Here is a 14,090-nt window from a genome sequence, read left to right as displayed (position 1 = left end):
AAGATTGCCTTTGGTCTGAAATTTATTTCCCATGATTCATTGACACAGAAGCAAGCAGTAGTTAGACGTCCACTATGATGTGAAAGTAAACAGTTTATATTCCTCTTTAAATGGTTTAGTGTATAAATGGTTTTCCGTGATTGTCGACTGTGATTGACAAAACATGGCCCAAACAATTCGCTTGTTTTTTTTTTTTCTTAATACCTATTCTCTATAAATAAATAAATAATCCGCTGTTATCATCTGCACAATTTATCTGACAACAGTTGAATAAGGAGAGTACCATCACTTTTTTCCCTACTGTGGTCAAAACAAAAAGGAGGCCCCGAATGTGTCCAGATGGAATGTGTTGTTCAGAAACGACAGACAACTTTAGTTGGGTTTATCCTTTTTGAGTATTTGTTTTGAAAACAGTTTAAATCTTTGATAAGAAAAATCTGTACAGCAAAAAAAAAATAAAAAAGAAAACCACCCCAAACTGGTGGATTAACTTTCAATTCAAAACTGAAAGGAACGCAGGTAACAAACCTTAAAAGGTCTTGACATGCACAAAAAAATCCAAACTTTTCACATACACACACACACACACACACACACACACACAAAAAGACACACCCTGTTTGAGGCTTCAACGTGCCACTGGTACCAGCAGGATAACAAACCAAAGTCCTTTGGTGAATCACAGCAAGGAATCTGCTGTTCTCTTCAAATATTAATCGCCATCATGTCCTGAGTTCTATGAGGTTTGCTGTGTAAATAGTTTCACAACTCAAATTATGACTTAAAAACTAACCACTTTGCCTACTTTGACCCTTCAGCACTAAAAGGCACTTACAGTAACTTATCAGACTGCATAGAAGAATTACAACTCCTGAATAACCTTGCATATTTTGTGGTGTTAAGGTTTTCTCAGGCTGGAAGACTAGCCTAATTCTTATTTAAAGGGCACTAATCCCTACTACTACTAATCCCAACATATGATTAAAAACCACGGGAGGTAAAACAAAAATAAATAAAAATGGCAACAATCTTAGAGAGATGGGTCAGTCATAAGAAGTTGACTCCCAAAGGTGTGCTCGTGAGCTAGGAAAATTGCGGTTGAAAATGTGTACAATTGGCATCCTGTATCATTTCTCGATGCGATTAAATGCCACTGGCGTCACAGTCTAAGAGAGCACAGCACTGCGATCAGTGATACAGTTTGAAGGCATTACAAAATACTGCAGCATCACCAGTTCAGGAATGAGACACACACAAAGTGCTATGCGTGCTTCCCATATTAGAAGTTAGCTAAATGCACTTCCTGTCTGGTACAGCCCATCTAGTCCACATGAACTTGTTTGACTGAGGTAGCTATGGAACGTGCAGAACACACTCGTCACACAAACGAGACAACATTGTGCAAATCCAATCCCCGCTATGATGCTGTGCTTATTTTTTTTCCAATGTTTCCATCTCAGCCTCAAGTCTTTTTCCGACAACACTTGTGTAATGTTCAAACGACTGAGTTCTTTTCGGTATTCTTAAGGCCTTCTCTGTCTGCCAGCTTCTGCAGAGCCAACCTCTCACCACCATGGTCTTCATTGTGGCCCGGCTCCACTGCCAAAAAGGTCAACTCCGGGTCCCTGGAATCCTTGCCTGAGCCCTCCGGCCCCTCGTCGGGGTAAATAACCAGGAAACAAGCGGCAAGGAAGCCGAGGAAGGAGCTGCCAGACGCCACCATTGGAATGACTCGCACACTGCCGATGGCCTCGATGACCGCTCCCAGCGCCGATGCGACCAGGATCTGGCTTATATACACCTGGAAACATACAAACATTAAATGGCCTGGAATATCCATCCATTTTCTAGCACTTGTCTTCAATGAGGTCACGGTTGGAATGTAGCAGACAAGACAGCCTGAGTAAAGATTTGAATCCAAGAACCTCGGGACTGTGCTAACTACATGTTCACCATGTTTCCTCAGAAAGGCCTAGTTGGAATTTCAAATGATTTTCACGTGGCAAAAGAGAATTGAGAAGCATTGTCTTAAACTCATTCACTACCACTGACAGCTATAGATATCAAACATCTTCTTTTAGGAGGCTGGCAATAAATAAGCTAACACTCTCATTGCTAGTGAATTTTGAGGTTGCTCCTCACGTTGGAATAACAGTAATGGGCTTAACTCACTTGGCAAGATAGGATAGCGCAGTCAATCCCAAAACCTCTTTTAGTGTTTGCTGGACTGTGGTGGATGAACTGCCAAAAACCAAGAAAGAAGAGAATGTTAACATTATCAAGCAAATTCAGTTTTTCTGTTTAGTGATGAGACAGTTGTGCCGAGACATACGAGGTTTATTAACTCAAAATGCTTGTTTCTGAAATCATCTTTTCGTATTGAGGAAAAAAGCCATTCATCCATTTCTGTTTTGACAGACAAATGTACAGTTCACATAAGGTTTATTGAAACATCTCACCTACTTTTAACATATATATATATATGGCACTAAAATTAGCCAAGGATTAGAAATGTAAGCTTGGGAAGTAGTTTTTACATGGTTTCTAACAATATTTGTGCTCAATATCCCATCACCTAAAGATGAATAAAACTGCCACGTTTCCCATTTAAGTTAGCATTCAGGTAGTGGAGGCTATGTTGTTGTAATATGTCATTCTCTTTGTATTATGTTTAGTTTGTCAACTTGTGTGTAGCAATGAGCAGCTTGAGGGCTCTTTTTGAACAATATTTACAAATTCCATCTGCCAAAATGCCACTTGTGAAGGGAGTTTAGTCACCTGCACCTCAGCCAACCAATGAATTACTGCTCAAAAAAGACAGGGTCACTCGTATCTCAAGGCACTGTTGTACATGCGTTTTTAAAAACTTTGGATGCGGTAAGTACCTCTTTAATTTCATGATACTGTCCTAGTAAGGCATAAGGACAGTAGGACATGCTCATGGAGATGATACCCATGCTGCTGATCATCACCATGGCAACATATACATTTGGAAAGATAGCCATCACTGCAGTTCCTAAGGTTAGAAAGGCACACATACTGTATGTAGGCGACGCTATCAGATTTCCGCTGTTCATTGTGTCCCGTAATCTCACCTAATGCAAAACCCAAAGTTCCCACAATGTATATGACCTTGATGCTCAGGTCAAAGTTATCCAGGTACTTCTGAAGGATGGCTGGTTGAAAAAGCAACAGACACATAAGATGGAAGGGTAATTGTATCACTGATTAGAGACATCATGGTGATAACGGAGTCAATTATTGTCTTGAAATGTTCATTTGTACTTGTGCATTTATACCTGAGCAAACAGCAGCAGTTGCCGCATTAACCACAAGGCCCCAGCACCCCATCTGGACTCCACTGTTGTAATTCTGGAACTCTGTGGAATTGGACGGTGCCTGAGAAAACAATATTCATGCAGATTAAGTGAACATCATCTTAAATTAACCTCACACATGTACCCAATGTTAAAGCCGTTTGCAAACTGGAGTGAGTGTGTACCTTGGGGTCACCGTTAAAGATGACTTGTCCCATAAAATCTGTGTAGAAGACTGCTTGAGCTATATAGGCGAACCATGTGACCAGGTGACATACACACAGCCTCCACAGCTGCTTGGGCATCTGTAGAGAATACAGCCAAAAGAGAACAGGAAAGATTGTCATTTCATAAAAACACAGTTCATAAACATAAGGGATGATAATGATGACATTGGAAATAATATTTAAATTATCCTTCACCTTCAGCATTGACAACCAGAGCAGTCGTACTGTCGTGCCCCTGCTGGGCTCGCCATCGCTGCTAGAACCTTCTGAAGACAGACTGTTTTGCGAGAGCCGAAACTCCCGCCTGTTTGCATGCAGCTGCAGATCGCTCAGATCATTCAGACTGCGGGAAGTGGTGATTGGCGGAGGGCTTGAGGTGGCTGTCCGTCGCAGTCGGTGACGCTGGGATCCCACTCGTCCGTAGTAGGAGAAAGTGAAAGAGGGCTGAACAAACAGGAAACACCAATTTGAATTCCGAGTGGGTTTTTTTTGTTTGTTTTTTTTTGTTTTACAATTCACACTCCTTCAAAAAAGACAATTCGAAAATGTGTCTTACTTGTCGGTAGAATGTATGTTTGTGTGGCCGTGGAGACGCTGTGGCACTGAGGAGCCGAGTGAAAGTTTTGTTGTTGGTATGGTTTCTATTTGCATTGCAGTTCTCGGTGGGGTAGAAGCCAACATTGACACCGACACCATTAGCCGTCTTTGTCTGCTTAACAGGAGAGATACGAAAGCACTCATCTTATCGTTCCTTCAAAACAAAATGCTTCCCTTCATTTGAGCATGCAATAAATGACATAATAGAAGTGCTTGATGAACCTTTGGTTTCACGTGTGAGGCTTCAGAGGCAGGACTAACTTCAGGAGGACCATTAGTCTGACCCTTCAGCTCAGATAAGGCAGAATCTCCAGAATTCACAACTACCATTCCATCTGTCGGTTTAGGTGATCCACCAGGACTCAAAGAACCAATACTCTGATTCGAAGGCTTGAAAACATCTTCTAGATTTTCCTGGACTTCTGGTAACGCTTGGGTTAGCTCTGGCAAGAATAGTTGGACCTGTAGGTCAAGGTCAGGGTCCAGCTTGATTTTCGTGTCTGGCATGGCTAAGACTGAATCGCTTTTACTCCGCATTCGTTCCATAGCCAGAAAGTCCAGTTCCTTGACATCAGGATCTGATTGGCGGTTCTCTCTGCATGGCGAGTCTTCTTCTGCAATGACTTCCAGAAGCGGTGGTGTGTGACTAGCCAGTCGGTAAGATGATTGGCTGGTTGAATCCCTTCTTCCTGCGATGTTAAGCTGCTGGGATGCCACAAATTGCTTCTCTGGGATACTGAACATATGCAATATGACAGAGGTAATGAAGATGATGGCTGCAAAAAGGAAGAGCACTTGCTGCTGCGACTTAAACGCTTGGCCCAGAGCTGTGCCAGTCCAGTCGAGACCACCTAGCATGTAGCCCAAAGCGCCACCAAGACCTGCAGAGAACACAACAATGGCATGATTGTTTGGATGCCACATAATGCTTCATTATACGCCTTTCTAGTAGATCATATTTTTAAAACAAAAATACAGGTAATAGGGTGTCAACGCATTTTACAAATCTTGTTTGGTCAGATGTGAAACCATCAGCATTTAATAGTTTGCGCTTTTTTTTTTTTTTAACCATAAACTGGAAGAATCTCCCCCCAACAAGTGTCAATATTTTTTTCCAATAGCAAAACATTTTTTCTAAAATTAAGTGCCATTTTTTGCTGCTCGCTAATGCAAAAAAACAGTGTGAATGATTATAATTCACTCAGAACGGGTTGCTCAAGTAAGTTTGAAACTAAAGACTGTCTTGTTGGTCCAAAATGCCACTGCACATGTTCTAACAAGATCCAGGAAAAGAGATCATATTTCTTCTGCGCTAGCTAAAATACATTTGGGAGTTACAGTACGGAGCTATCAGGTTTTTTCACCTATGGAACCATCTTCCTGATTCAGTCCTGAGGGCAGATAACATCATTTTACTCAAGAGAAAACGTAGTTTTATGTTTTTTAAGTCTTCGATAAAGCTTTTAGTAGAGGATGACTTAGACGTGCCCAAACATATCTCTTAGTTCTCTTGTCCCAGACTGCCAAGGGATCTCCCTTGATGCACCCAGTTTCTCATCTCCATCCTTCTTACTTTTTATCAAAACTCACTCACATTACCAAAGCTATTCCCAAGGATACAAATATTTTTAAATGAGCTGTCGTGTCATCACCATCCATGTACTGTATGCTAACAATTTTCTTCCAATGTCTTTCTCTCTCCTGTGTGGTTGCCGCTTGCTGTTTCTGGAACTGCAACTACTATGAGGCCAAAATTACAAGCTGTTGTCAAAGCAGATGGCCAACTTAGCAGTAAATCAAAGGCGATGAGCTCTCTGGTTGAAAAAGTTGAAGTAACAAGGTGTGGTACAGAGAAATCTGGACATAAAAATGTTCAAATAGACACAGAATATAGCATCTATTTTTACCCTGCGATTCACCCGTTTACCTCTTCATGAGATTTGTTGTAGTTGGAAAAATAAGAAAAAACAGTGACAAGACTGTCTTCCAGCAATTTTCATGATGAATGTCAGATTATTCAGGGAGTGGGAAAGAAACATACATTGATAATGAGGCGGGTGTATACTGTTGCATAGTGTGTGTTATGCGGGCTGGGCTGCAAGATGGCACCCATCTTCCAGTTGGACAGACTGTTTATATACAGTGCCGTACACCTGCGTGTGCTTTCTTGTGCTGGGCGACCCGTTACCCACCTATTGTTATGCCACTAAACAAGCTGGTATAATTTACTGCGTGCAGTTCATAATTTTGACGATAGCATAAAGCAAGGACTCTCTGCCCATGACTCAATATTAGTCTGCGAGCAATCTATGAGTCTTCACCCACCAGCTGAGAATTCACTTGTATGTTCTGTGAACACATGCTGAAATCATTACTTGCTGAAAAGGCGTGGATATTTAGGGCCAGATCTTGCTCCTCTGTGTCCGCAACGTCAAGAAGGTAAGCCCTGATGGGTCCATCACACGCATCAGCACAAAAGTCCAGCACCACCACTCCCAAAACTGTGAGGACGATGCCCATTGGCTGGCTACTGGGACGATCGCCGATGGAAAGGCCTGGAACACATTTGCATAATACATCATTCAGTGGCATTATTCGCGGTGAGTGACATGTTCTAGTAATTAAATTTCACCTCACCAATTAATGATCCATTTAAGAACAATGCCATACCGAGGAGTACACCAACACACAAAGCCAGTATGAATGGTCTCCTCCGACCCCATCGTAGCGTACAGCGGTCGCTTGCTGATCCCATCACAGGTGTGAATATGAGACCAAAGATAGGACTGAGGAACCAAGTGAGGCTGTAATATTGCTCAGGCAAGCCTGGGACAAAACACACACAATGGAGTCAATTCATTCATTAAATGCTCTTCAAGGAGAGGTCACAGGATGCTCAAATGTTGACTTTGACAAAAGAACCTTATAACTGATTCAGTCTCCATCACAGGGCAGAAATAGTCGAGAGTTGTCATCATTTGCAAAATGTGTCATTTCAATGAATTGCTACTCTATAAGGCATCTTTGTGAAGCCGCTTTGGCACAAATGCTGTTGAACAACAATTTATTTTTTTATCATGGAGCGACTTAGATTTGAGTGGGATGCATTTGAAGTAGGCAAACACACCACTGTGATTTTTTTTTTAAACCTAATTTCCTTCAACTTTTTTCTGTCTAGTGACACACATATAATTCCGTGCATAAATGAATGTAGTTTGACTATTCGGTGACTTATTGCAAGACATATCAACCAGTCAGCCACCATAAGATCTCCACGTTTAAGTACACATATTTTGTTACATTACAGTACACACATTCACATTAGGCCGCCTTCAAAACAACGGCCAAGGTTTTTCCATCCCTTTTAGAGAAGTGGTGCTTTGTTTTTGTCTCCATTGGATTCCGAGCCAGTCAACTGGCTGGTTCTCACGGGAAGAACTTGTTACCCACGCGGCCTTCCTCTGCAGTCTTAAGTCAACACATTTGCAGCAACAGTTGCAATGCATGGAGGGGAGCAAGCAAGGACGCTGCTGCAATTTGTATACATTCGTCTCAATAAATTTGCTTTCACCAACTCCAACACTGTTGAGTGGTGGCTAATTCTTAAAACACAAACAAAACAAGTGAGGCATTGTAAGACACTATTTGGCAACAAATAGCGCATTCATCTCAAATCTCACCAAAATAACATCTGTGAAAAATTATACCAAAAGCTAACATACTGCTGTAGGACCACTAAAAAAACAACAACAAAAAACAGCTATTATTGTTATTATTTTTAAAGAAGTCTGTATTTCTTAATCTTTTCAGTCTGTTTTTTTTTTATTATTAAATCATGTGCATACAAATAAAAGTTGGGAATTCACTTTAGAATTATGTACTTCATGTTCCAATTATTTTGCTCTTAAATTGAAAAGCAAATGTATTCTTTTGTCGCATGGCATTGAAAAACATTGGCTAGATTGGCTGATCTTTTTTTTTTTTTTTTAATAACCACTTAGCAGGACTTTTCTTCTCAAAAGTTGATCAAATAAAATTTGTGGTGGATGCATACTTCTTTGATTGTTTACCAAAACGTTTTCATACCACTGGAGAAATTACCACTACAGGATACGCCCAAGAAAAAGACAACAATTCACAAACAAACTGCATCTGCGTTTCCAGCGGATGGGAAACAGCCCCGCAAAGCTGGATGCTTAGAAAATGTAAATTCCTCCATTACACCATGAATAGGGTTTTAAACCTAATCTTTTGCTCAATATTGCAAAGGCGGAAAAAGACGGTGGAGCTGAAATGCGCTGTGCTGGACATTCTTGACATACCAGGAAAAAGTGCCTTTGTTCCATTTGCTATTGACATTGCTGATAACTATTGCTGGGCATGCAGGTTACATGACAGTATGCTGCAACACATCCGCTATGCCAGGCCAGTTCCCAAACAGTTCTGCTGTTAGCCCATTACTCTTGCGGGGAATTTTAAGTGTGGAGATGGGCACTGCTAAAAGCAGTTAATGCAATAAATTAATGATGCAATAAAAGCTTGCTGAATTAACAGTGAGGCCTTGCCAATTTATGACTTTTACTTAGTTACCTGGTATGCAGTGCAAACAGAGCTGTTCATAAGCTTTGAACCAAAAGTAAACACAGTGCATAGGTGCAGTTAAATAACATACTGCAAGAGTGTTTACTTATCAACCTAACAGAGTTTCTGATAAAGTTCGAACAGTCAAAAATGGTATTTGCACACTATAAGGATGCACTAGCATTGACTTGTTAGTGACCATACTGATTTAGTTAAAGGCTGTATTTTGACGAACACGACATTCTAGTAAATTCGGCAGTTAAATTTCCCCACTTCTGAGGACACTCACCAACCAGATTAAAAAAACTAATTTGAGATCCCCAAAACCCCCAATAAGGTTTGAACTAAGTTTCTAGGATATTTGTTATTTGATGAATTGGATATTGAAAAAACATGTTTCAATTTCCAACTTTTTTTTTTTCAAAATTAAAAAAAAATTACATAAAAATAAAAAATCCAAATAGCCAGTGCATGAAATGCACCAACATTTTTTTATGATTCACTTACTTGTTTTGACTGGAAAAATCAGAAAATAGGCCAAACTATAGTGATCATTGTTTACAAAAATAAAAGCAGATGCTTGTAATTGTTTAATTTAGAACAATGCGAGTCTGTTTAGTGAAGGACTACTGGCCAAGTCCGGGCCTTGAGAGCCACAACCCAGCCTGTTTTCGATGTTTCCTTTCAACCAACACAGCTGATCACTTCTAAAAACAAACATCAACATAAAAACAATCACAAAAGTCAAAAGAAAAAGAAAAAAAGTTATGGGTGTCCAAAAACAGTCCTCAAACTTTTGATGTTTGCGTCCTCCAACACACCCGATTCAAATGCTCAACTCATCAGCAAGATCAGTGGAAGGTAGCTAACGATCCTGATGATTTAAATCGAAGGCATTGGCGGACTGAAAAAATGAAAAACATGCAGGAAAGTCGCCCTCGAAGACCAGGTTTGAACACCCATGCGATAAAATGTTACACAATAAAAATCAAACCTCACCTCATCTGAAATTAATGTGACAAACTCAAGAGTTAATATTTGATTCTCAAAACTTCAAACAAAAGATTGAATAAAATAAAATGAATAAAGTGGTTGATTGCTGCGGGCAATAAAGTCACCAGTCGATTTAAGCACCTCGAATAGCAAGTACAGTACTTAAAAGTAGGGGTCGTCCGTTGTCTTCTTACCTATCTGGAGCAACACCGGTGTGACCAGGGCAGTTTCCAAAGCGTAGCAAAATTCCCGTCCAAACATGACCGCGCCGTGCATTACCCAGCGGTGCAGGGGGATCTGCGTGCCTTTGCTGTCACTTGATGCTTCCTGCGCATCCTCTGTTTCACTTTCACAGTTGTCTTCCATTGGCTTCCTTTTCGGACCAAAGGCAACCAGTTCTCCCATCGGTGTGTTGCTATGCGCTTCCTTGTTGAATTAATTTGTGGTTATGGCTCTGTAAGCGATACAAAAAACAATAAGGACATTTTCACTTTTCACCGGCAAAGAAGAGCTTCGCATTCACCTTCAAACCTTCAACTATTCATATCACTCAGTACTCAGGCTATAGCATAAACACAATAATCTGACTAAAATTGTGTGTGTGGCTTTTTTTTTTTTTTAATCCATCTCGGAGGGCAGCCATGTTACCACTTTCAGTGGACTGAAAATGACATCACAGTTTCTCACGACTCATGTTGCAAACGTCACATGCGTCCCGTTGAGGGGACTGGTATGGTATTTGATTCTTGATTCTTCCACAACTGTTAATGCATTGTGTGATTAACAGTTGCCTCCACAACTTTATCCAGGACCTGACTGGTGTGTTGCTGTTTTACCAGGGAAGAGATGAACTCTCATGGGTCAAAATCTTGCAAGATTATAACACCACGAGATTTTTTTGTCCCTGCACAGCACAAGATTATTTTTCCTTTGGCTGTTTTTTTTAGTAACAAGGTACAATACAGTAGAATACACTGCTAATTCCTGCTCTGACATGAAAAATGTTGGTGAGAAAAGGAAGGTAAAATGTTGTCAGTAGACAAAAAACAGTGAAAAAAATTGGCCATACAATGCAAATAACAGGATCTGTATGCATTTCCACAAACTCTTTAGTACTAGGAATGCTCCCAATATTATCTTATATCACAAATCTTGCAAAATTCTTATTTCATCTTGTTCCGTATTCGTGGGCTTAATCTCGTGAGATATCGCGTCTCGTGAGATTTGTGTCTGATCCAATCCCTACAAGTATACTCTTAACAGACTGTGACCAACACAAAGATGTTGCATTCATGCTGAGAATAGATAAGGTGGACTATTATTCATCAGAGATTTAGGTTAACATTAGATCATTCAGAAGTCATCAGGAAACTTTAAAAGCCAGACGGCTTTAACAATCATTACTTTTGTTTCACATTGCAACTGTCTCCTACTTGATGCTGATTCTCCACGAAAGCCTTATTTTTTGGACTATAAGGCGAACTTTGAATGCTTCAACTTTAGCAAAAAATGGACAGTGCCTTATGATTAGGTGTGCCTTATGTATGGATGACAAATTCAAGTTGAATAAAGTTTGACACAGTTTCTGTATTGGTTTGCATTTTTCCTTGTGTACCTCATTTATGAAAATCTCCCCCAAAATATACCTGTTCATTGAAAAATACAATATACCGTATATGTTTTAATACTTTAGACACCAGGGTTTTTGTTTCAATAGTGTAAAATATTCCATTTTCGTATCACTATTTCAAAAGGTTGTAGCTTGAAAATGGTTTGTGATACTGGAAGTTGCTTGATATTGTTCTGCTACTTTGGCGCTTAAAGTGTTAAGGCTGAAATGTGGCAACATTTCAGTAAGTTCATGGGAGCTAATAATTTCACAAGGCACTGTACGTCCTGTACAGGGTAGTATATACTACAAAGACATTTTGTTTACATACTGTAAAGACATTTTTCTTGCTTGCATTAGCTAAACCACTTACCTGCAAATGTGTGATAATGAAAATCCTATCCCATCCATCCTACTTTCGGAAGGTTTGATAAGTGAAAAAGATTCTGTAACTCAGCAGTGACGCAGAGGTCTTTCTTAATATTATAAAAACCAGAAGGGGTATGCAGGGTTGGGTTTTGGATTTACTTAGGGACTGTAGTTACAGTGGAAGCTTTTGGATTGTGCAAGATTTTGAGTATCCGAGTCAGCAGGAAAGGCTGCTTGGAGCCAAAACTTGTATAAATTCCTTGACAAGGGCAGCCACCTAGAAAGAAATGGAAGGGAAACCGTATGTTGAGAGTTGAGATTATTTTCCACATGCATAAACATGGTCTTTACTGCAGCCACATGAACCATTAAAGGCAAGATTGCAAATCAAACTTATCTGAATAAACCATCAGCCTTTGAGCAAAGACGCAGGGACAGAATGGTGGCTTAGTAGACACCCTGGCTGATCTCCGCATTACGGTATCTTATGTTTAAATCACAGCTGCAAATGACACTTGTGACTGCTGTAGTTAATAAGTTTAAGAACGAAAAGTATACATGCAACTATGAAGTATTGATATAGCTAACCCAAGATAACCTTGCAAACATGCCCCTTAGGAACTTTGAACATTAGAATGATGACTAGCAAATTCAATGTTTCAAATGTGTTCTCTTTGTTGTTAACAGAACCAGTGCAATCTTCAAGAAAGTCAGCAGGAGTATACAGTACTTCTGATAATTAAATTCTACTCTGAGCAACATGTGAGGCAAGTGTCCCCCAAAATATGGCCCATAGAGTGAGATATTGCCCCCACAGGAAAACATCACAGCAAGCTGACTGTATGCCAAAAGCGATGACACAAAAAGTCTGATTAAGGCTTTGCAACGGCATACTGACAACCCATTGATGAGCTGCCATTAAATAAACTGGACGACTTGGCCATGTCAGTATTTAAGCCTCGACTTGCATCAAATTTCAAATTTCGAACATTTTCACTTCTCCGGGGAGCAGCGTGGGAACAAATGTTCCCTACCTGGGAATGAATGGTATTAGTGGAAACTGTTGGAGCCAGTCGGGGCATGCTTTAGTAGGTTGTCTTTACCTGTCGATGTTACGAGATGCTCCCCTTATTCTTCCGTGTGCGTTTAATACAAGCAGGAGGTTGGCAGGTAACGCACAAAGCATTTAAGACATTTTCAAGTCCAGCTGAACCTTTGACTCATTGGCTAGCGTTAAACTTAAAACGCTAACCTGCAGTTAAACGCTAACTTGAGTAATTCCACGCTAGGGACGAAAGGGTAAAGATGCCAAAACATACCTGAGGATGTTCTTTCATACACGCCCCTTCTTCGCCGCGAACCGCCTTCGATACCGTGGACAGCGAAGCTCTCAATTTAGGCTAGCGAGTTTGGCTAACCTTTGGCAGCTAAAATGAGTACGCTTAACCGCTTCACTCGAGACTACAGTAAACCCCCCCCACCGCCACCTCAACCTCACTGGTTTCCACAGTAACAAAGAGAGGCGTGGCCAGGATCGCGAGGGAGTTTCGTCACCATACGTTTCATTTCCGGAAGGTGACGAAATCATTAAACGCATCACGAAACAAATGTACAAAAATGATGATCATTGAAAAGTAAAAGATAGTTAATAAAAAGCAAAGATAGTTTAGCTAAAGAGATAGTATTTACAATGCTTTAACATGCACAACAAAATAAAATGATAGTTTTGTATCCATATGGGACTTTCACCAAATTGTTTCTATTTAATAGATAGCGTGCATCTAATTATTATTCCTATCCATACATTTTAATTTTTTTTTACTCATTATTATATCTTGGTGCAAATGTAAAAATTATAGCTATTTACTTAATTCCATTATCAAACCGGGGAAAACATATTTTTGTAGTTGGAGCAGACATTTTGCTTAATTGGTTTGACTTCTCAAACAAGCCCGGTGGTTAGATCAGGGCATAAGGTGAATTCTGTTTGAAACGCATTATCCGTGTTCAAAACAGGTAGAATTTCACTGATGAGGAAGATCTTCACACATTAAAGAACAGTACAGTACTTTGTAATGCTAGTTGAGCTTTTGTGGCGTTTATGACAGGTGTTGCGCACTGTACAGTAGTGTTTCAGAAATTTTCTCTCAGCAGTGCTGCCCTCTGTTGTACAAAAGCGGTTATCGTTAATGGTCCGAAGAAGCCATAAAAATATTCGTCCGAACAGGGAGAATTGTGGTCTGTTTTTCTTATTTTAAATGCTGTCTTTCATGCCTCTTCATCCCTTCCGTTAAGCCTTTTTGTTAATGACGACATTTGATTTATGACCATTTAAATCTTCACTGCTTTGCTTCCATCTGCAATGTAAAATGTCAGCATTGAAGTGAGTCTTCACCA

At 40.1% G+C, this 14,090-nt stretch overlaps 1 protein-coding gene across 4 annotated transcripts; it reads right to left on the bottom strand.

Annotated features, from left to right (window-relative positions):
• Positions 1 to 4: 4 nt before the first annotated feature.
• Positions 5 to 13,176, bottom strand: LOC148426590 (polyamine-transporter SLC45A4-like). Of its 4 annotated transcripts, none has more exons than XM_088411468.1 (14): positions 13,013 to 13,176; positions 11,698 to 11,970; positions 9,910 to 10,169; positions 6,779 to 6,967; positions 6,517 to 6,696; positions 4,364 to 5,022; positions 4,101 to 4,256; positions 3,740 to 3,988; positions 3,503 to 3,622; positions 3,300 to 3,399; positions 3,096 to 3,176; positions 2,886 to 3,016; positions 2,173 to 2,241; positions 5 to 1,801 (listed from the first exon to the last, which is right to left on the bottom strand). In XM_088411468.1, the coding sequence occupies exons 3-14, from the start codon at positions 10,118 to 10,120 to the stop codon at positions 1,496 to 1,498; spliced, it is 2,451 nt and encodes an 816-aa protein (XP_088267594.1). In that variant the 5' UTR covers positions 10,121 to 10,169; positions 11,698 to 11,970; positions 13,013 to 13,176; the 3' UTR covers positions 5 to 1,495. The 4 variants fall into 4 exon arrangements, with proteins under 4 accessions (XP_088267594.1, XP_088267597.1, XP_088267595.1 ...); XM_088411471.1 differs by having other exon boundaries at positions 4,101 to 4,253; XM_088411469.1 differs by lacking the exon at positions 13,013 to 13,176 and adding an exon at positions 12,797 to 12,820.
• Positions 13,177 to 14,090: the final 914 nt, after the last annotated feature.

This window comes from Hippichthys cyanospilos, chromosome 3 (genome assembly GCF_059441005.1).
Source record: "Hippichthys cyanospilos isolate Australia breed blue-spotted pipefish chromosome 3, RoL_Hcya_1.0, whole genome shotgun sequence".
Lineage (NCBI taxonomy): Eukaryota > Metazoa > Chordata > Actinopteri > Syngnathiformes > Syngnathidae > Hippichthys > Hippichthys cyanospilos.
This window is presented reverse-complemented; position numbering and strand designations above follow the sequence as displayed.

Excerpts from the sequence above, each read along its gene's own strand:
- LOC148426590 (XM_088411468.1), bottom strand. The coding sequence starts at position 10,120 with ATGGGAGAACTGGTTGCCTTTGGTCCGAAAAGGAAGCCAATGGAAGAC. Across the intron at positions 4,257-4,363 it reads CCTCACACGTGAAACCAAAG|CAGACAAAGACGGCTAATGG; the intron begins GTTCATCAAGCA and ends TCTCCTGTTAAG. Across the intron at positions 3,623-3,739 it reads TCTGGTTGTCAATGCTGAAG|ATGCCCAAGCAGCTGTGGAG; the intron begins GTGAAGGATAAT and ends TATTCTCTACAG.